Source organism: Pelodiscus sinensis, chromosome 9 (genome assembly GCF_052426305.1).
Source record: "Pelodiscus sinensis isolate ZL-2025 chromosome 9, ASM5242630v1, whole genome shotgun sequence".
NCBI classification, from domain to species: domain Eukaryota; kingdom Metazoa; phylum Chordata; order Testudines; family Trionychidae; genus Pelodiscus; species Pelodiscus sinensis.
In genome coordinates this window covers 49,621,559-49,644,219 of record NC_143060.1, presented here as the reverse complement: position 1 = coordinate 49,644,219, position 22,661 = coordinate 49,621,559, and the positions used below count along the sequence as shown (strand labels likewise).

At 44.5% G+C, this 22,661-nt stretch overlaps 1 protein-coding gene across 4 annotated transcripts in view; it reads right to left on the bottom strand.

Moving 5' to 3' along the window:
• Positions 1-315: 315 nt before the first annotated feature.
• KCNT2 (potassium sodium-activated channel subfamily T member 2) overlaps positions 316-22,661 on the bottom strand; it is a 322,338-nt gene continuing 299,992 nt past the window's right edge. For 3 of the 4 annotated variants that reach the window (XM_075936723.2, XM_075936724.2, XM_075936725.2), the window contains 2 exons: positions 9,255-9,339; positions 316-3,891 (listed from right to left, as the gene is read on the bottom strand). In XM_075936723.2, the coding sequence (XP_075792838.1) occupies positions 3,780-3,891; positions 9,255-9,339 (197 nt within the window). In that variant the 3' untranslated portion in view covers positions 316-3,779. The remainder of the gene's footprint in view (positions 3,892-9,254; positions 9,340-22,661) is intronic. The other variant, XM_075936726.2, reaches the window with a different exon arrangement.

Genomic DNA, 22,661 nt, shown 5'->3' with positions numbered 1-22,661 from the left:
TTACCACCAGTCATCTCTGCCCTCCCCGCTCCTGCCCCATGGGGTGGGGGAGCTGCCATTGTATCTCCCCCTCTCCTTCTGTACAACCCCTGCCCTGTGTCTCTCCCTTCCCCCACCAGGCTGCTTTTGCTCCCCCCAACCTCCTTTCCTCATATCCCCTATTGCCCACCCTATACCACCCCTCAGAGTTTCCCTCCATTGTACCCCTGCTCCCATCCACCCCACAAGACTCCCCTGAATTTTCTCCATCCTCCCTTCAGCACTTCCTGCATCCTTCTCTTGCCCCCACCTCACATACCCCTGTTTCCCCTCACCCCCTTATCTGCCCTTGCTCCTCTTCAGCCCCCTCCTGACCCACCAGGGCTGGCTCCCATCACTCCTCACAGGCTAGGAGCTGGCAAAAGCTTCCCTGGGCCCCAGACAGGTATCACAGACAGCTCTGCTGGGAGCAGCCCGGGGCCAAACCCTCCTCCTGCAGCTCCAGGGCACTGGGGTCACTGCTCCTGAGGAAAAGGGGAGTTTCCCTGACTTACTCCCCCCCCCCCCAAGTGCTGGGGCAGAGGCTGGTCTGGACAGGATCTGGCCAGGTTGGTGGTCCTGCTTTGGAAGAGGCTCCTGGGTAGCAGTGGGACTGACCTTGATGGAGATTCCCCCTCCCAGCTGCAGTCCAGGCTCCAGGGCTCTAGCAGGAGCCCCCTCTGGGACACAGGGATCTGCCTGCCCCATAGTCACCATGAGCAGCAGCTGCAAGTCACTTCCTACTGTGGGGGCTGAACCCAGCCCTGGCTCCCAGAACCATTGCCTGCTGCTGCTGGGCCCTAGCAAGCACCCCCCCTCACTGCAGCCCCTGAACCTGGGGATCATCCTACCCCCGGGCTCAGGCAGCATCCCCTGCATCAAGGCAGCATCATTCAGAGAAGCCAACACAGCGCTAGGTGCAGGGAGAAGAGACAATCTGGGGATAGGAGAAGGGGAGTTTCTGGGCAGATTGGGCCTTGCTCCAGAGTCCCACTGAGCCAATCATCAAGGCCTCGGTGTGGCCTGGCAGTGTGCCACGGCCTGACTGCCAGCGGTTCAATGCCCAGCACTGGTCTATGGACTGGTGGTTGGGAACTACCACAAGAGACAAACAAAACTAGTTTTGTACTAAATACAGGCCTATTAATACAATTTGGAAAGCCAACAGTGATTTGGATATGTTGTAGTGCAGAAAAGTAACTTATACTCTATTTCCTCCATCATCTTCCTATATTACACTTAAGAAAACGAAGTAAGGATTTCAATTGTAAGATGTACTTATTTTGCTGAATTTAGCTAATATCATCGCAAAAGAGAAAGATGCTCAAAATCTGTTGTGGCATCAAAGGAGCTGACGTAATAGATTGAGTTTATCTAACGACGAAACCAATTTATAAAATGTAAAGAAAGAAGGTAGTAGGGTGGGAAGAGGGAGCTGGGAATGTGGTGGGGACAGAAAATGTTTACCTGTCACTCAGATACTACATTTGACAGCTTTGCATACGGTATATTATATTCACATCCATGTCTAGTTCATCGAGCAATTTTTGGCATTTTTATTTTTTAGGACATATACAACCATGTAGCTGCTGTTCCAAATATAGAAAATATAATGTAAACAAGTAATTACATATTCTTGCAGACTATTTAATAACTTCAGTGCATGTAGGTTTATCAAGGAGTTCAAAGAACCATCAGCATTGCCATTCAATCATATGGCTAGCCTGTAGAATTCTCTTGTAACAGTTTTATATGGATTATTACAGGTGGGACTTCTTTCACAAATACCTAGACTGATTATTGTTCGTGCACAATCTTCCCGTTTATTTGAGAGATGGAGGAGCAAGCATGCAACATTGGAAGACCATATGAAGACCCTGGGTATTCCATGGTAACACTTGCTTGAATGTTTGGGACAAGTGTCTTACATTCTCAACTGCAGACTGGAGATTATGCAGCAGCTAAAGTTAATGAATACAATTTTGAGGGCTTTTTCTTGTATTAAATATGAAACTCAACTTTGTAATTAGTTCAGTGTCCCATCTCAATTAATCAGATATTCCATTCCTTTTATATAACATTGTCTCTAATGCTCTTTAATTTTCAAGCTGCATAATTTTATATTGAAAGTGTGCATCTGGTTCAGAAGTTTTTGAGGGAACACTGGAGGAGTTGGCCATTGGATACTAGAGTGAACATTTGGGGCTATTACCATCTGCATAGATATAGCAGGCATTTAGGGTCTGAGATGTACATTAACTAAACATGAAGGTGATAAGTCTTTCCTTTAATTCTTGAGATTTCAAGGTAACAACCCATTCAGATGAACATGGCAATTTACACATCAAGCATCATTTTTTAAATATGTATGGATATTGTGTACCTCATCTAGAAGGTTTTCTTCACAATCATGAGGAGATAGCACTATTCCTGTCACTAGGGAAGACCCATTACTCTTTAAAATTTTGAATGGTGCGCATGAATGTGCGTGTGTAAGCGAGAGCGAACGAGCACGCGAGAGAAGTTCTGTAAAACCAAAACATCCATGTTTTCCTGCCAGGATTTATCCAGTGGAAATCCCTTAGAATATGTCTTGTAGGGTTCCCTTTTCGTACCTCTGCAAACTGATCTCCTTGTAAACCCAGCAGAACTAATAATTGAATGCATCCTAGAGGTCTGTATTGGGCCTATAAAATTACTCTGTACTAAAATAAGTGGACAAAGAGACAACCTGAAAATGATTTCATGGGTCTGTGAGTCTGGTACATAGTCTTGATGGGCTTTGAGTGCTACCTTAAATAGGAATATTTACTACAACTAAAATACGCCCCTATGTGTGTACCAGTGTCTGTGTAGGGCATTCATATGTTTTGCACATTGCAATTTTTCCAGTTATGAGTCAGAGGCTTAGTCAGTGACTCACTATCCGTTTGGTGAACATTACATTTAGAAGCAGCAATTAAATTCACAATGATGGAATTTGTCCCAATTAAGTTGTTAAGATGCAAAGCAGCTTGTATCTCCTTGCTCTGGCACTGCTGGGACCTGATTGGTCCCGGACCAGCGAATCTGCTGGACCAGCGGAGGCCAATGCCCATCCCTCTGCAGCTGCGGGGCTCCAGTTTGGTGGCAGCAGAGGGGCTGGGATTGACTGAGGGGGATAGGAGGGAGGGTTCTTGGGAGAAGAAGCAGAGTTGCCGTCTTTTCCCCTGAATGTGCCCCCCATCATACACGCTTGGTCAATGCCGGCCACTTGGCTGCCACCAACAGTGGGGCTACTCTCCTGGCCCCCAGCTGCAGGGATCTGCAGCCATCCTGTTTCTTCCCCCAAGGGCCCCTCACCCTGTTGCCATTTCTGTGTCTCCCTCCCTGAGCTTGAACACTGCAAATGAGCTCTGGGAGCGTGGAGGAAGAGTTGGTTGGTATGGGGCCCAGTTCTGCCCCATGAGTGAACCCACAGGTATGCTGGACCCCAAGTGTAGCTGGATGAGGGAAGCCTGGAGAGTAGAGGACCAGCTTTTCAGAATCATTCCATTATTATGTGACAAAGTTCCACTGCCAAAATCACTGGAGCAGGCTGCAGACATGGTGTTTAGAGTACCTGTTTTCGCACACTTAAATACTTGCTTCTTATCAGATAGCATTATCAACAGTCCAAACAGGATCTGAACCAAATATAACCACTCCATTTTGATTCGATTTTGAAACAGTTACTGGAAACAATATAAAAATGGTCTCTAATCATTTAGCACAATAATGTATCAAAGTTGCGTTTCTTCTCTGGTGTCTTGCCCAATGGTATTGCAAAAGCTATTTTTGCGGCTGGTTGCGGTGTTTGGAACATATGCCAGTGGATCGGGACGGATCAAATAACTGTAAAAAAAAAGATTTTTATAAAAGCTTGATGTAAATTAGGATAAAAGTATTTGCATTGCTAATCTAGCATGATATTGCTAAGGTAATAGGACAGCTTAAAGAGATCTTTTGCCCATGAAAGCCTTACTAAATTGGAAACTTCAGACTAGTTTCTCATTGCTTCATAGAATTGAAATTGTACAGCATATATATTATTACATTTGTATGTTTTTTTCTGCATACTCTACTGTAGTTTGTAAAGTTGTATGTTTTCATAAAGTAATGGAGCAAAATGTTATTATTACTGAAGTTAATGTAATCTTCTTACAGTGTTACTTATGGAGTGTAAGTGAGACCTGATTACCTCTCTATCCATTTGGCGCATACAGACAAATTCCCATTTAATTCATTAAACATACCGGGAAATGACTATATGACTTAAATTTGAGTTTAAATCACAGAGGGCTTTAATCGGGAATTAAACTTCAGCCGGTGACTCCACTTGAAAATGATGCACAATTTTAGATGTATCAGTCCATTGAGGCATAGTAAAACTAGATTTGGAGGAGCTCAAGGGATTCAAATCCTGGAAGGCTCAAACAGTTAAATTAATAGGATAAGAAAATTGTATGGCTGGTTCACGACTAATATCCAAAATTAGTTTTTGTCCATTTGTCGGCTTTTCAGTTGCATACTGTATACAAAGTGAGTTTATGGTCCCATAGTAGACAAGAGAAACACCACAATGAAACACCACCTAATCATTAGCAATCTCAGCAAGAGCCAAGGATTAAGTTATTGATCTCAACTAAATCCATGGAGAGATTCTAATTGACTTCACTGGCAGATAGGCTGGAATTTAATTATATGCTGAACTGCCATCTCTGCTGGGATGAGGCACAATGAGGCAATGCAGAACATGTACATTATCACAGATCACGCTGTATCTGGTAAATACATGTACATGACGGCTACGTCTACACTGGCATGATTTTCCGGAAATGCTTAAAATGGAACAGTTTTCCGTTATAAGTATTTCCGGAAAAAGAGCGTCTACATTGGCAGGATGCTTTTCCGGAAAAGCCCTTTTTCCAGAAAAGCATCCGTAGCCAATGTAGACGTGCTTTTCCGGAAAAAAGTCCCGATCATCATTTTCGCAATCGGGGCTTTTTTCCGGAAAAGACTACTGTGCTGTCTACACTGGCCCTTTTCCGGAACAGTTTTCCGGAAAAAGGATTTTTGCCTGAGAGGGAGCAGCATAATTTTTCCAGAAAAGCAGCTGATTTCTTACAGTAGATCGTCAGTGCTTTTCCGGAAATTCAAGGGGCTAGTGTAGACAGCTCGCAGCTTATTACGGAAAAGCAGCCGCTTTTCCGGAATAAGTGGCCCAGTGTAGACACAGCCGACCAGTCTTCAGAGCTGTCAATCCATACCTTTTATGAGTCTATTGTCATACGGAAAAGAAAATAGATTAGACTGATCTCTAGTATTCCTAATTCAGCAAAGCCACAACATGTTAAGTCCCTCCAAGTGAATAAAAATTTGGACCTAAATTTTATATGACTGATGTGATTGCTGTTGTAACATGTTTGTCAGACTAAAGAAGACTTCAGTTTTAATACAAGAAATGCAATTTTCATATTAAATGTATAAAGGAAAAATATTTGTTGCCATGTAATATACCCAGTGATATAGATAGGAATGTTTTTGTTCATGTCATTAACTATTCAGAAAATGAATGTATAAACAACAAATAGTTCACTGTCTTCCCCAAACTGTCTGGTTCTCCAGCCACTTGGGAGGGCCGTGCTGTAGCTGGTTGGCTCTCTGGCCAGCCAGGAGGGAACAGGCTGAGGCAGGTAGCCCAGGTCTCCAACTGCTACACGTTCTGTCCGGCCAGAATAGGTGGGGCTGCTCCACCCACCAAGATGGGTGAGACTAAGGCGCCTCAGGATATTCATGGCCTGGGGGCAGTAACCTGGGATGTGGGCTGGACTTGGCTCCAAGGGGTGGGGGAGCTTGTCGAAGGGGCAAAGCCTTAGGTGGAGGAGGTGGGGTTGGGGCTTGCCTTCTCCAGCTGGGCATTCATCAACCTCCCATGCTGTATTCCTTGTCTTAGAGTCTGATTTTCTCTATCTGCAGTAGTCTATGATTGACTAGATGTGCTTTCACATTTTGTCCTAATTTTTTATGGATGAATGGCTTCATTGTCAGGTAGATAGCAGTGCTGGCCTATTTAGACTGAGTGTTAGGAATTCACGTACATCTTTTTCCATATTTCAAATGATGTGTCCTGTTGTATATGTTTAGCAAGTAAATGACAAGGGGTTTTTAAATCAATGTTATGGCCAAAATTATAGTTTTGTTCAGATGCTAGCAAATACCAGGTGTGTGCATAAAATGTATTACATTTTTCCTGATTTGCTTCAGAGGCTTATACTTATGTGAATAGTGACTTATGGCCACATACATATGCAACAGTCATCAATGGAAATTGTGGTGCACTCTGACCCTGATCCAACAAAACACATGGTTAGGTTTAAATATGTAAGTAGTCTCATTGATGTGAAGCATGCAGAATGGCTGAAATGCTTGGCCTCTAGTTAGATCAAACTCCAACATCACAAGGTTGAATTCTCAAATGTTCCATCTGGGCTGAAAAAGTATATACATGTCTTTTAGCATTACAGTATTTCTACTATTGGTTCTGGCTAAAAGGAGAAAGAAAGTACAGAGGCAGCAACAACAAAGTATGAATAATACAAATAATGTAAGTATGTATGGGCAAAAGTGGAAATGCACAAAATGAACTCAAGCTAGCTAGAAACATAAAGTTTGGAAAAGAGAAGCCTGAAAGGGGATACAATAGCAGCTTTCAAATGACTAACAAGGTGTTACAAGAAGGAGAGAGAGAAATTATTCTCCTTAACTTCTGAGGATAGGACAAGAAGCAATAGGATTAAATTGCAGCAGAGGAGATTTAGGTTGGATATTAGGAAAAACTTCCTAACTGTCAGGGTGGTTAAACACTGGAATAAATTGCCTCGGGAAGTTGTGGAATCTCCATCATTGGAAATATTTAAGAGGAGGTTAGACAGACACCTCTCAGCAATATTCTAGATGGTTCTTAGTCCTGCCATGAGGGCAAGGGACTGGACTTGATCATGTCTTGAGGTTCCTTCCAGTTCTAGTGTTTTATGATGATTCTGTGAACTCAATAGCCTGAATGTTAGAACAATGGCTCAGATTTGGGGCAAAGGTCCACTTTTATCATTATTCTAACTCTTACCTAAATGGTTATATAAAATTTGTTTGGTTCTTGTCAGTGTCTGGCACAATAACCTCTCCATCTCTCTCTTTTAACTAAGTAATTGTTTAAAAGTGAAGAAAGAAGTGGTCTGTCTGAACAAAAACAAATGTATTATTTAAATTTAGATCTTATGATATTTTAAAGATACCATCCAATCCCAAGGCTTTATTATTCTGCAGAATTATCAAATGGGTTAGAATGCTGAACTTCTTTGTAACAAAAATAAACAGAAAAGTATTTTAAGCAATACCTAAAAGTGTTAGGATCATGTAATTGGTATTTAATGTATTCACTAGTCACTTCTTCCTTTTAGGGCCCATGCCAGATGCATGTAATATTTGGTGAAAAGACTTTGTGATGTTTCACTCCATATTCTTGAAGGAAATATGCATATGATTATGAATATGACATAACTGGAATATGCTTTATGGAAAATACTTCAAGTAACATTAACAGAAAAGTTATAACCTGCTCAATGTTTATAGCCTATTGTTGTGCATGGATTATTTTTATATCTGAAATTAGGAATCTGATGTGTAAACTTGTATTAGACTCATAGACTCATAGGCTGCGTCTAGACTGGCAAGTTTTTCCGCGAAAGCAAAACTTTTCCGAAAAACTTGCCATCTGTCTACACTGGCCGCTTTGAATTTGTGCAAGAACACTGACTATCTAATGTAAGATTGTCAGTGTTCTTCCGCAAATACAATGATGCTCCCATTCGGGAAAAAGCCCTCTTATGCAAATGCTTTTGTGCAAGAGGGCCAGTGTAGACAACTGAGAACGGTTTTGTGCAAAAAAGCCCCAATGACGAAAATGGCGATCGGGGATTTCTTGGGCAAAACCGTGTCTAGATTGGCACGGACGCTTTTCCACAAAAAGTGCTTTTGCGCAAAAGCGTCTGTGCCAATCTAGATGCTCTTTTCCACAAATGATTTTAACAGAAAAACTTTTCCATTAAAAGCATTTGTGGAAAATCATGCCAGTCTAGACATAGCCATAGACTTTAAGGCCAGAAAGGACCATTATGATCATCTAGTCTGACCCCCTGCACAATGCAAGCCACAGAATCTCACCCACCCACTGCTAGAATAATCCTCTTATCTATATCTCAGATATTGAAGTTCTCAAACGATGGTTTAAAGACCCCAAGATGCAGAGAATCCTCTCGCAAGTGACCCGTGCCCCATGCTACAGAGGAAGGCGAAAAACCTCCAGGGCCTCTGCCAATTGTTTTGTGTATTTATTTGTGTATTAATGCTAAATGAGAGTCATTAATAGTACTTCAGGAGCTTGATGTCTCTTTGGAGAAAAAATTATCTATAAACAGACTTGTTTTTCCTATCAGCCAGCTCATAGGAAGGGCTGAGAAATTCCACAAAACAATGGCTATGTCTACACTGGCCCCTTCTCCGGAAGAGGCATGCTAATTTCTAACTTTGGAATAGAGAAATCCGCGGGGGATTTAAATATCCCCCACGGGATTTAAATAAACATGGCCGCCGCTTTTTTTCCGGCTTGGGGAAAAGCCAGAAAAGAGCGTCCAGACTGGCGCGATCCTCCGGAATAAAGCCCTATTCCGGAGGATCTCTTATTCCTACTCTCAAGGAGATCTCTGTGACCAAACCCATCACGGAATCTCATTCACTTCAGTGGGCTTCGAGGGAGAACCTCAAATCATGAAAGCAAATTATCTTTGAAACCACTGACGGGTATATCTTTAAAGGATTGACTTTAACGAATCATGAGCAAGAAACAAGGGTGAAAATATAATATAGTATGAAGGTATCTCAGAGCTGTGATTTTGCTTAATTTAATTTTATGTGAAATTTCAATTTAGAGAGAAGGAGGGTTATTTAAAGAAGAAATAAACCTTAAAAATAATCTGGTATAAATTAATGGATGAGTTCATTTATAATTTTGTTGGATGTGCATTGAAATGATACCTCCTGAGAGGAAAATAATAAAAGCAATAAAGTGCAAAGAGATAAAAGAAATAAATTTCTGCATTAAAGTGAAAATAATACACTTTATCACTTTATGGATTCCATGATTAATGCTCTCAACTTACACAACATCATTCAGTTCTAGTCTTGTATCTGGTGAAGGATTGATCAAGATGTAAGAGAGGGTGTTTTGATGATCATTCATTTCATCTAGAGGACAAAAAACCCACAGGATTTATTAGATTATTTACAATGAAATTGTAAGAATTTTGATAAATTAACCTTAACAAATTGGGTTCCATTCCTATAGCTGTTAAAAGGCAACTATCAGGCTTGTTTCACAAAGTGACCCCTATATAAGTTCAGCAGGACCTTTAACCGGAACATCTACTTACAAAATGCTTTCATTAGAAATATTTGACAGAGACACATTTTTCTTTCCCACTAAATGATCAAAATAAAGTACCAGTATCTGTTTCAGAGCAGAACTGCAGCAGAACACAGAAGACTGTTACAGTTAATAACTACTGCTACCAATTTCAATTTTGTTAAAAGAGCAACACAGAAATATTATCATAGCAACCACCTACAATCAGGAGATATCACAATCAAAACTGGAAGCATAAACCCTTCCTGCTAACAAATGTAATTCTCTGTCATCATCTTCTTCTTTCTCTTACTGACATGTAACTTGGTGTATTATCAAGTTACAATGGATGTCTGAACCATGTTTTATATTTACATATACATATACATCTCACTTTGAAGGATCCAAAAGTACAAATTTTATACATGTTGCATGACTGAATTGCAGCCTCTTCTGGCATAGATGCTGGCCATCAACCAGCATTGTGAATAGTGTGGGAAGGAATACTTTTCCCCCACCTGCCCAATAGCTACTACAGTTAATGCTTGGGTTTTCAAAAAATGTCAAGAGCTGTTTAGCATCCATGTAGATTAGAGGACTCTGAATTTTAAAGTCTCAAAAAAACCACATAGAATGAAATACATAGCACAGGATGAAGGGCTACATGGAGTCTACCAAGTTATGAACCTGAAATTCTTAGTTAATTAGTGATGAGCCCAATGTCCCATATGGCACTCAGTAGTCAAACAGACTTCAGTGCAAGACTTACCAGTTAGGATTTGTAATGCATATTACATAGCACAAATTGCAAGTTTCAGGTGCTGTACAGATGCACCTTTAGGGAGATGCAGGGGCTGGGTGTTACATTAAACTCTTCACTACACCCCAAATAGTAATGGAAGCTAGAAATGTTAACTTTTAGCCCCAATTGATGATAGAATTATCCTTGCCCCTCATAATCGAAGCTCTGATCACAGTGCTATGCACATATTACTCTGATGTGGTCTCTGATTCATTCAGGATACAGTGATGAACACTATAAAGATCTACTATAAATAGTTCCACTGAGTTGAAAAATATAATACTTTCCAATGGAATCATAAAGACAGGAAATATCTCTGGAATCAGTAAAACATTTTGAACCAGAGAAACTTGGTAAGAACACTCAGGACATGTCTTCACTCTGGTGGAGATTGATGCTACTGCAATTGATCTTCTGGAGTTTGATTTAGTGGGTCTACTAAAGACGTACTAAATCAAACTCAGAGGATGTCCCCGTTGGCAGCTGGTATTCCTGTTCCTGCAAGGATTAAGGGAAGCCAACGAGAGTGTTTGCTGCCATCGGCCTCCCACTGTGGGGATGGGGAAACTTGAATCAAGGTATATTGAATCCAGCTATGTAATTAACATAGCTGGTGTTGCGTATCTTGATTTGACCTTCCCCTTTAGGCTCCATCGATGGAGCCATGTAGATGAGTTTACTAGACATAGCAAAATGAAACGGCGATTTAAATGTATTTTTTCCATGGATAATATTGATAAAACATACATTCTAGTTTCAGGTCTTAAACTTTTTCATTTTTAGAGTAGGAAAAATGGAGAAATGGACTTAGCAAACTTCATGAGAAATGTTGTTTCCCTGAATGTGAAATGTTAGAAAGCAGATGGTGGTAAAAGCTGATTTCTGGCTGGGAAAATGGTACAGTGTTTTAAATTATTCCCTCTCCCCAGTTTCTATGTTTGCCACTCTCAAGACAAAGCTTTGTGCAATATAATTGTCTGTTTAAATGAAGTCTCTTTCTTTCAACATATGTGTATGTTACTTGACAAGAAGCAGGGACATATGCTGCCAATTAGTTTAAAAATAGTTGGCTTGATTGGTGAATGCTATTGTAAGTAAGAATTCAGAAGGCTTGCTCATTATATTTTTAAATAATTTCTTATAATATCCCTGTCACAAATGAGGACTGTGGCACTGGAACTTGGAACATGTTCTATCCAAAAAGTCTAGTTTTTTCCCAATGGTTGCATATTGTTCTTTGGTATCTGTTAGATCACTGTTTGTAGTTTTATTTGATTTTTTTATATATATCCCAAATAGCGTTCCAAATGAAATGAGTTTGTATTTACAAAATACATAGATAAGGAAAATTTGTTGAATGCTGAGTTCACTCTTGTTCACTTTAAGGGAAAAATGATCTCACATTTAGAAATGATACCTATACTTCAATGAAATGATAGTTCTTAGAAACATCTTGATTCTGGGTAGGTTTTAAATCCAGATTCCCAAAGTTGATGCTAATGAAATATATATAGTACAATGTTTATGAGTTGGTAGATTCTCATATGTCTCTGTGTAAACTTGTTTCTTTCACTGACAGAAGTTCGTGCAATAAAATAGATTAGTTCACTCTCCATGTTTCTCTAATATGGGAGATGTTGTTTGAGTCCTACTTGTTCCCTGGACTAGTAGAAAAGGAATGCTTAAAAAAAGAGGTGGCATGTTTGACTTCTTCTGGATGTTTGAAAAAATAAGGTTACAGAAAGGTTCTATCCAGTCCTTAGACGGCAACAAGATGTGATGTGAGAGGGCAAAACTTGAGTTGGGAAGGGGTCTGGATGGATTTTCAGGACTTAAAGGCAAGGGACTTTGTGCAGAGATGGAGCAATGAAGGAAGAAAGATAACAGGATCCATTACCTCAGTTTTGCAGATGGATAAATATAAAAAATAATAACATTTTATGCAACATGAGGCCATTTGTGGTGTAGCCAAAAGAGAGGTTCTCTTTATAATAAATACAGACTTTTCTGGGAAAAAAAAGGTAATAAAAAATTCTGAATTAGCCATAACTCGGACAGATGTAATTAGCTGAAGAGGAGTACTTATCTATCCAGCCTTTTCCATTCTGCAGTCTGGCATATTGTCTTCTTGGATTTGAACACTGAAATTAACATTACTGTTCGCTTTCAACTGGGATTAAAAAAAAACCAATTTCAGAAAAAGAAAAAGAAAAAGAAAAACAAAGGCAAGTATTCACCATATCCAGAATTGATTTGAATAAGAATGAGAGCCAAGATTATTACAATGTAATTTTCTGCTTTAACTCCTTGTGATGGATGAAAGGTTGATGTAGGCTTCTTTTATTTTTAAATATATTTGGGCCTGATTCTTTCTCTTAGATAAATTAGTATGACTTCCTGTAAGTCAATGGGAAATCTGGGTAATTATCCAAGGACCAAACTGGGGACATTTATTATTTGATTGTGTTACAATAGTTCTGAAAGATCCTAGCCCAAACTGTAGCCCCACTGGGCTAAGAGCTCTACAATGACAAAGTCTTTGCTGTCAACAAATTTACACTCTAATTTATACTATTTATAGATAGTGAACTGAAACATGTAGAGATTAACTTGTCTGACCTCACACACAAAAGTCTGTCATAGAACAAAGGTCTCAGTTCTTATTGCTGCTCAATGACTTGTTTAAAGAGTATCTAAGGGTATGTCTAGACTGCATCCCTCTGTCGGCAGAGGGATGCAGATTAGGCAAGCTGACATTGCAAATGAGGCAGGGATTTAAATATTCTGTGCCTAATTTGCATAAAAATGGCTGCCACGTTTTGCCAACTCAGCACTTTGTCGGCAAAAAGTGGCAGTCTAGAGGGGGATCTGTCAAGAAAGAAAGCCTTTTTCGACAGATCCTTTAAACCTCCTTGCAGGTTTAAAGGTGGTTCCTCAAAGCCCCCCTGATATTATTGTCAGCCCTATAGGATCCTCTGATAGCCCTAGTGTCTGGCTACTCAAACTCTGCAGCTAAGGGTGCGTCTACACTGCACCATTATTTCGAGATAAAAATGCGAGCATCTACACAGCCGTTCTGTTATTTTGAAATAATTTTGAAATAATGGATGGTGTGACGGGGCGGCCCCGCCCCGCACTCAAGCCCAGGGAAACCACCTGGGGCCTGGGGCGGAGAGGGCCCCACTCACACAGCCCTACTGGGCATGCTCCAAAGGGAGCCAAGGTATAAAAGGCTGCTGGCCTGCTCAGAAAGGGCAGACTGCGACCCGAGCAGGAGCTAGCGACCACTGGCCAGAGAGGGAGTCGCCAGGGGAGCTGAGCGTGCTGCTGCCGGGCCTCTGCCGGGCTCGGCCCCAACGCCGGAGCCGCCGACCGACCACCCGCGACCCGAGCGCTGGAACGGACCCCGCCAACTCTGCAGCTGCCAGGGGGAGGACCACTACAGCCCATCGACCGGCGCCGACAGGTGGGACCGCGGCAGGCTGCGAGCAAGGGGTAGGAAGCGGCCCAGGGCAGGGAGCTGTAGAAGCCCCTGAGGGCTCGGGGCGTTGCGGGGAGGAGCCCCCGCCGAGCCAGTGGTGGGAACCGCCCGAAACTACTAGGGCCCTGGGTCGGGGTCCGGTGGAGAGGGAGGGCCCGGACCCCCCTACCCCTGCTGCCTGAGACCCTGGCACGTGGGAGCAGGGTAACAAACTGCAAACTGTGGACTAGGCCTCTGGGCCTGCAAACTGTGGACTAGGCCTCTGGGCCTGCAAACTGTGGACTAGGCCGGGAGGCCGTATTTCCCCTAGCACAGGGGCATTGTACTTGGGGACTAGGCCAGTGGGCCGTATTTCCCCTACGAGAGGGGCAGAGTACTTTGAGGGCTAGGCCCAGACGGGCCGAGTTAGGCCCCGGATGGGGGTGGCAACCCCAAGACAGGGGCGAGCCCCCCGACAATGGCTTATCCCAAAATCTGTAAATCTCATTCTATGAGGAATAATGCCTGTTCCTCTAACTTCTGCTACTTTGAAATAGTCCCTCCCCAGGGCCATTCTAAGTTATTCCTCCCAGTGCCTCCTGGGGCTCTAAATCAAGATAGCACGTCTTCATTAGGGAAGCCTGCCTTGGACTAATTGTCAGGCTTCCCTTCAGTGTAGACGTGCTATTTTGAAATAAGCTATTTTGGAATAACTATTCTGGAATAGCTTATTTTGAAATAAGCGTGCAGTGTCGATATACCCTTAGTGTTGTGCCTCAGTGCTCTACCTACAAGCAAACATTTTACCCTTAGGATCACAGACATTATACAAAATGCATATATAACTAGGGGGATATGATCTTCCATTAGGTGTAGCCTGCCCTAAATATACATCAATTTCCCTTTCAGTTTGCCAAAGGCACATTCTGCTATCATGTGGCATCAGCTAAATCTGTTGTTAAAACCTTCCTTATTTGTTTCCAGGTGCCCTGTGTAATGTTCCATGACCCTGGGCTGAGTCTCCCAGGATTGCTATGGGCATTTTCACATCCTCCGCTGTAGTCACGTGGCCTGGAAAGAAAGTCCCTTCCTGCAGTTTTCTGTATAGACCGATGGTCCTGAAGATGCACCTTTCCGGACCACCTCACACTGATGTCTATGAAACATGCAGGCTACGTCTACACTGGCCCCTTTTCCGGAAGGGGCATGTAAATTTCATGAGTCGTCGTAGGGAAATCCGCGGGGGATTTAAATATCCCCCGCGGCATTTAAATAAAAATGTCCGCCGCTTTGAAGTAGGAATAAGAGCCTCCGGAAAAGGGCGCTTTTTCCGGAGGATCGGGGCCAGTCTAGATGCTCTTTTCCGGCTTTTTTAAAAGCCGGAAAAAAGCGGCGGACATTTTTATTTAAATGCCGCGGGGGATATTTAAATCCCCCACGGATTTCGCTACGACGACTCATGAAATTTACATGCCCCTTCCAGAAAAGGGGCCAGTGTAGATGTAGCCACACAGTGATCAACAAGCACCTGCAGCACCATCAAGAAATATCTCTTCCTCTTGATGTGCTTTGTGGCAAAGTGGTCTGGCACTACAATTGGATTGTGAGTGCCATCTATTGACTTCTCCACACCCACACAGATAGGAAGGCCCATCACTGCAAAGCCAGCCACTACGTCACGCACATTTCCCAGGTTCATGGGAAATCATGGATAATGTGATTCATTGCCCTGCACATTTGCAGCACTGCTGCCCCAATGGTTGACTTCCCCACTTCAAAGGGTACGTCTACACTACAGCGCTAGTTCGAACTAACTTAGTTCGAATTAGTTAATTCGAACTAAGCTAGTTCGAACTAACGCGTCTAGAACTAAAAACTAGTTCGAACTAGCGTTTTGCTAGTTCGAACTAGCAAGTCCACATTGAGTGGACTCTGAACAGGGCTTAATGATGGCCGGAAGCAGTGCCGGCAGGGCATCAGAGGAGGACTTAGAGCGTGGAGATGCTGTCTCAGGCTAGCCGAGGGCTGCGCTTAAAGGGTCCCGACCCCCACCCCGGACACACAGTTCTAAGGGGTGCCCCGCTTGCAAAGAAGTTCTGGCTTGGAGTGCCCTGAGTGCCCACACTGGGCACATCACACCACTCGGCCATCAGCCCGGCTGCACTTGCCGCAGGCTGCCATCTGGGGAGAGGGAGTAATTGGGGGGCTGCAGGAGAGCTTCCACCCCCAGAAGCCCGCAGAGCCAGCCCAGTCCTCCCCATCGGGGGCTCGTACCCCATTCCTCCCTCACCTCCTTCCACTTACCCTTCCCTAGCCCCCCTTCTTATTGATGTACAAAATAAAGATAACGTTTCTTCCAACATTGACTCTGTCTTTATTGAAAAAAACTGGGGGAGACTGGGAAAAGGAGGTGGGAGAGGGGAAGAGAAAGGCTGGGAGAGGGGAGGGCAACTAACATGATCAGGGGTTGGGAACAGGTCCCAGATGAAGAGAGGCTACAGAGACTGGGACTGTTCAGCTTAGAAAAGAGGAGACGGAGGGGGGACAGGATAGAGGTCTCTAAAAGCAGGGGTTGGGTGGAGAGGGTGCATTCAGAAAAGTTCTTCCTGAGTTCCCATCAAGAAGGACTAGAGGACACCAAAGGAAAGGAATGGGTAGCAGGCTTCAAACTAGTAACAGAAAGTTGTTCTTGACAAAGCAAATAGTTAACCTGTGGAACTCCTTGCTGCAGGAGGCTGTGAAGGCTACAACTAGAACAGAGTTTAAAGGGAAGTGAGATAAAGTGATGGAGGTTGGGTCCATGGAGTCCTATTAGCCAGAGGGTAGGAGTGGTGTCCCTGCCCAAAGTTTGTGGAAGGCTGGAGAGGGATGGCACGAGACAAATGGCTTGGTCATTGTCTTCGGTCCATCCCCTCCAGGGTCCCTAGGGTTGGCCGCTGTTGGCAGACAGGCTACTGGGCTAGATGGACCTTTGGTCTGACCCAGTACGGCCATTGTAAGCTCAGGGCTCAGTGTCGGGGGTCTCAGTGGACCCCCTTGATTTTCATGCACACCTGGTCCTGGGTGGCCAGGCTGGCAGCTCTCCTGCCCTAGACGGCCACTTTCCTGTGCCTAGTGCGGAGATCGTGGACGAGGTCCACGATGTCCGCACTAGCCCAGGAAGGTGCCCGCCTCTTGCGGTCCAGGGCAAGCTCCCGGGAGCCGCCAGCCTGGTCCCGGCAAGAGGGGGTGGGCTGGGGGGCATCGGGTGGGTGGCTCTGTGCCGTGCCAGGTGCAGGGTCTGCTAGCTGGGTGCTGGCAGGCTTGCACCTGGCACGGGCACCGTAGCCAGCCCGTGCCCCTTTAAGGGGTCCGGGGCCGGGAGGGGGGCATAAAGTTTCCCTGGTGTTGGCCAGAATGGCCACCAGGGAAACCTGGGGAGGGCTAGCCTCCCACTAGTTCGAACTAAAGGGCTACACAGCCCTTAGTTCGAACTAGCTAGTTCGAACTAGGCGTTAGTCCTCGTAAAATGAGGTTTACCTAGTTCGAACTAAGCGCTCCGCTAGTTCGATTCAAATTCGAACTAGCGGAGCGCTAGTGTAGCACCTATTAAAGTTAGTTCGAACTAACGTCCGTTAGTTCGAACTAACTTTGTAGTGTAGACATACCCAAAGTGATTTGCAACAGACAGGTAGCAATCGGGAGTCAACAGCTTCCATACAGATATTGCCTCATGCTTTTCTGCCAAGAGGGTCGATCTCATTTTGGTCTCCTTGCAACACTGTTCGTGGGCCAGCTCAGCACAGAAAACCAGGAAGGTTGCTTTATGCAACTTAAGCTGTGTAGCCACTGGTCTTCATCTCACTCCTGCATGATGATGCAGTCCCACCATTCACCAATGGTTTTCATAGCCCAAAAGTGACAGTCCACCCTATAGAGCTGCCCTGTGAGTGCCAAATGTAATGACAGGTTGCTGCCATCCATCTCATGCAGAGTGCCGTCTGCCTGCGAATTGTCCATCAGTAACTTTAAGAGTAACTCTGCTGCAATGCATGATGTCAGCATGACACTAAACGCAGCACAGGAGACAAGTGTAGGATCTCACAGAAGATGCTGGAGTGCAAAGCAAAGAATGGCAGTTGTAAAAATGGTGTGAAAGGAAGCCAGAAGGTCCTGGAGGACAGGAAAAGAAAGCAGTTCCTGACAGCAGATTTTGCATGTTCCCAAGATGCACCACACTTCGTTCCATTTCGTCACAGTGCCTAGCAAAAGGCTTTTTGTCAAGCACTGTGGGATACATGGCCACAGTGAATTGATCACTCTATCAATGACGGAGCTAAAATTGTGACCGAGTTCTGTCAACAGAAGAGGCAATGTAAACACGCTTTGGTGACTTTTTTTTTTTTGGCAACTTATGTAAAATAAAAAACCTACTTACTTTCTTACCAGTTGGGTTTCCCTAGTGTACAATCACTCAGTGCCAAAGCTAATGCAATAGAAGTATCACTGATTGTTGGATTATTCCAAGCCAAAAAGATTTGTAACTGTTTAGTAACGATATTCCCAGCTGTCTTGTAATGTTTGCTGTGTACTGTACTTGCTGGAAAGAGGGAGGGAAAATTAAATCCATGACAGCAATTTTGATCAAGGTAGACCATGCTTTTCATTTCAGAAACCAGTGTGCAATGGATTTTCTCAGCATGTCAATGTGTCACTTTCATAGCGTCAAATAGAATACTCCCAGATGTGTGGCTGCTAGATTTTTCTGCACTGGTAGAAAACTATGTACATACCAGTTTTAAACTAGTTTGATGAAAAAGCTGATTGAAGTAGCAAAAGAAACATCATCCTTATTTCTGGTTAGCTTCCCCTTCTTTCCTCTAATTTGTGGTTGTACTGGTAGGGCAAAAGACAGTAATTTTTTTTTGTCAACTTCTCTTTATATTTTTCTACAGATAGCCTTGAGCCAAAACCCTAGATACAAAGTTCTCCAGACTTCTTTTCTGAAAATAGAATAAAAATGGCACTTTTCACTCAATAGACCAGCCTTTGGCTGTATTAGAAACCATAACTATTTTTTTCTTCAACTGGCATTCTCTTCTGTCTTGTCAGTGAAATTGTTAATTAAGTTCTGAATGCACACTATTTATTGTTGGCAAAGGGAAAGCTACAATGACCATCAGATTCCACCTTTCAAGGAATAAGGGATCTTCCGGAAAAGGGCTTATTTTCCGCAAGATCCCGTCTAGACTGGCGCTTTTCTCCGGCAAAACCCCGAGCCGGAAAAAAGCGGCAGCCATGTTCATGCAAATGCCGTGGGGGATATTTAAATCCCCCGCGGCATTTGCAATTCCATCTGGTCTCATTAGCATCCCTTTTCCAGAAAGGGGTGCCAATGTAGACACAGCCTACATGTTTTGTTAGTCTATAAAGTGCTACCAGACCTTTTCTTGTGTTTTTTTTCTGTAACACACTAACTCAGCTACCCCCTGAAGCTTCCTCATGAAGTCCATTATTTTGAAATTATTTTTAAAGAATGGGTTTGCTGTGTAGCCGCGCACATAAGTTATTTTGAAATAAGAGTGCAGTGTAGATGTAGCCTCAGATTTTACATCGAGCTTAGCCCTTACAGTCGATTTTCTAAATGATGAGTCTACACAACCAAGCCTGTTGCATCACCCTTGGGGCTGTGGAAGTTGATTGCTGTACTCCTGCTTTTCACCAGGAGTAACACTATTCCCGACCTTGCATGATTAAAGTCATGCTAGTGTAGATGCAGCATTGCTGGAAAGTCGATGCTATTGGCCTCTAGGAGGCCTCCTGCAGCTGTCTGCTCTAGCCAGAATTTCTGCCTCTACTGCTCTACTTTTGAGCTAAAAAAAGTCCTGGGAACAGTAGAATGGCCTGTTCTATGTGGCCAGCATAGTGGGTAAGCAGCATACCGCCATACACATGGAGATGAGTTCTTCCAATGATTCTCCCAGCACTGTGATGACTGCTTCCACGGGCTCGAGTTACCGGGGCACAGAAGAGCACCAGCCTAGAGTGTCCAGGAATTCTTGGATGTCATCGGGGTGTGGGGAGATGAAGTCATTCTCACAGAACTCAGAACCAGCTAGCGGAATGCCGACCTACCACAGGTTTGCAACCTGCCTGGCAGGTAAAGGCCATTTCAGGGATGCCCAACAGTGAAGTGTAAAAATCAAGAATTTTTGCCAGTACTATCACAAGGCAGAGGAAGAGAGGCCGATGCTCTGGGGCAGCACCACACAAATACTGCTAGTATAACAGCTGGATGCAATTTGGGTAGGGGTAGGGGGGAAGCAGTCAGCTTCCCTAGCTTCCCCAGTGTGGTAGTGGAGTCCAGACAAGACACACCTAGCATTAGTCAGAAGGAAAGAAGGGTGGTTTAGAAACATGAGCAGAAAAAAGAGGAGGAGGAGACTAGCCAGATGTTGATGCCCAAGAGTCAGGAGCTCCTCAAGACATTGAAGCTGGTTCCCAGCTCCCAGGGCATCTCCCCAGCCACTGAAGACCCTGGAGAGGACACATTCTGGTGAGTTCACAGACTTGGTCTAACTACGGGTTCAGGGAGTGGGGCATGTGTTGTGGTGCACTCTCTCTCTGCCTACATGATGCAGGGGTCATGGAACATCTTGTTCATGTGTTTCTAGACAGAGCAGCAGTCTTGTCTGCACAGCTCCATGAAGCTCTCACATAGGAACTCTTTGATCCTCCTCACAAGGTTCTTGGAAGGGCCTGCCTTATGCTGTCCTCTGCAGTAGGACAACTTCCCATGCTAAGCCACCAGCAAGTAGTCTCGTGTCATTGAACCACAAAGCAGTGCAGCCTAAGGCCCAGGTTTATGGCCACATTCAGTCAACATGTACTCCGGATTACTCTATGTGATCCAGAGAAGACTGATATCTTTCATGGTAACCTGCAGGAATGAGGAGGGGAACTTACTGGCAATCTCTCTGGGAGGCAACATGTGCCACACACACATTCCCCCACCCCCTGTGGGCAAGAAAAGAAGCAATGACCCTGGGAGGCTGCATGTGCTTGACCTGGTGTGTGCTGGACAAAGTGGGATGACATCCCACCCCTTCTTCCCTCTCACCTGTAGGCTCCTGCCCTCGTTGGGAAAGCAGCAGCTTCCGCAGGAGGCTGTATGAACTGGATCCAGCAAGTGCTCCAGCAAGATCCCTCTCCCACCCCCCTCCTGCCTGCAGACTCCTGGTCCCTGGCAGGTTCCTTTCTATGCTTGCTTGCTTCTGACACCAAGTGTGTCCCGAAGCTTCGTTGCGACATCTGGGCACCTGCTACAAAGCAAACATCAGAGCTTTCACAGAACCCTTTTTCATTGTCTTTATGGAGACGTCTGGTGTACGCTAAAAAATTAAGGTTAAGCGTCACACAATGTATCTCCTGTAGTGTCTGCTAGAGACCTCGGACACTGGGGAGAACTCAAGGCAAGCTGGAGCCTCCAGGCCCCCAGGAGGAAGAAGACAGTCCCACTCCCAATTCTGAGCCTCCCTTTTCCCCTTTTGGTTCTCAGTTCTGTCTTTTCCCTGTTGTTTCCCCCAAATAAACACTCATGTTCATTGAAAAACGGGCTTTTTATTGGCTGAACTGCAGGGATGGTGTGGAATGGGGGATTAAAGAGAGAGACTGGGAATGCAGGGGCATCTTGTGGAGATTCTCAGGGAAGATTCTCAAAAGAGGCCTTGCATTAAACTGTCCATCAAGGCATCTTTGATTCGCACTGGCTCTTGCTATGCTCTCCTTATGGCACTGGTGTCTGACTAATCAAGCTCTTGTGCCAGGTGCTGTGCCTCAGCCTGCCCACCCCCCACCAGAAAAGTTTCCCCTTGTTCTTTCATAGGTTATGGAGCCCACAATGGTCAAAGGGAATGTTGCATTTGCTGAGGTCCAAGTGGGTCAGGAGAATCCTAAATATCCCTTTAAATCTCTAAACACACATTCTATCACCATTCTGCACCTGCTCAGACTATTATTAAACTTCTCCTTGCTATAGTCCAGGCAGCCTGGGTAGGGTTTCATGAGCCACATGAGCAAGGGGTAGGCTGGGTCGCCCAGGATCTCTATTGGCATGTCCACCTCTCTGAGGCTGTTCTGGTCAGGGGGGAAAAGTTCTGGCATGCATCTTTTGGAAGAGGCAGGAGTTCCAAAGAATGCAGGCATTGTGTACATTTCCCAACCGTCCCATGTTGATGTCAGTGAAGCTGCCCTTGTGATCCAGAGTGCCTACTTTGCAGGGTATGTACTCCAAGGCACAGTGTTCAGGAGTCAAGATGGGGATGGGTGTGCCATCTATGGCACCACCACAGTTAGGGAAGCCAATGGCAGCAACACCCTCCACTATGTTGTCTTCATTTCCCAGAGTCACAACCCTTCATAGCAGGATGTTATTGATGGCCTTGGCTACTTGTATAAGAACAGTTTCACCCATAGATTTCCCCACCCTTAACTGATTCCTGACTGCCCGGTAACTGTCTAGCATGGCAATCTTCCATTGGGCAATGGCCACACACTTCTCCACAGTCAGAGGGGGTCTCATGTGGGTATCCTGGTACATCAGGGCAGGGGACAGCTATTCGCAGAGCTTCAGGAAGGTGGCCTTCTGCGTGCAGAAGTTCTGCAGCCACTGCTGATCATCCCATCTCTACATCACGATGTCATCCCACCAGTCTGAACTTCTCTCCTGGCACCAGAACTAGTAATTCCCTGTGTCCAGAGCATTGACTGGTGGGTGTACTAGCATGAGCACCAGGCCTTGCCGGAGCTGGGCCTCCATGCCACACCAAGCATCGTCCACGTCCTTTTCCTGGTGGAGCAACAAGTGTACATTCCTGAAGCATAGTGCCATTTGGAACATCATGACACCCAGGAGCAGGATGACA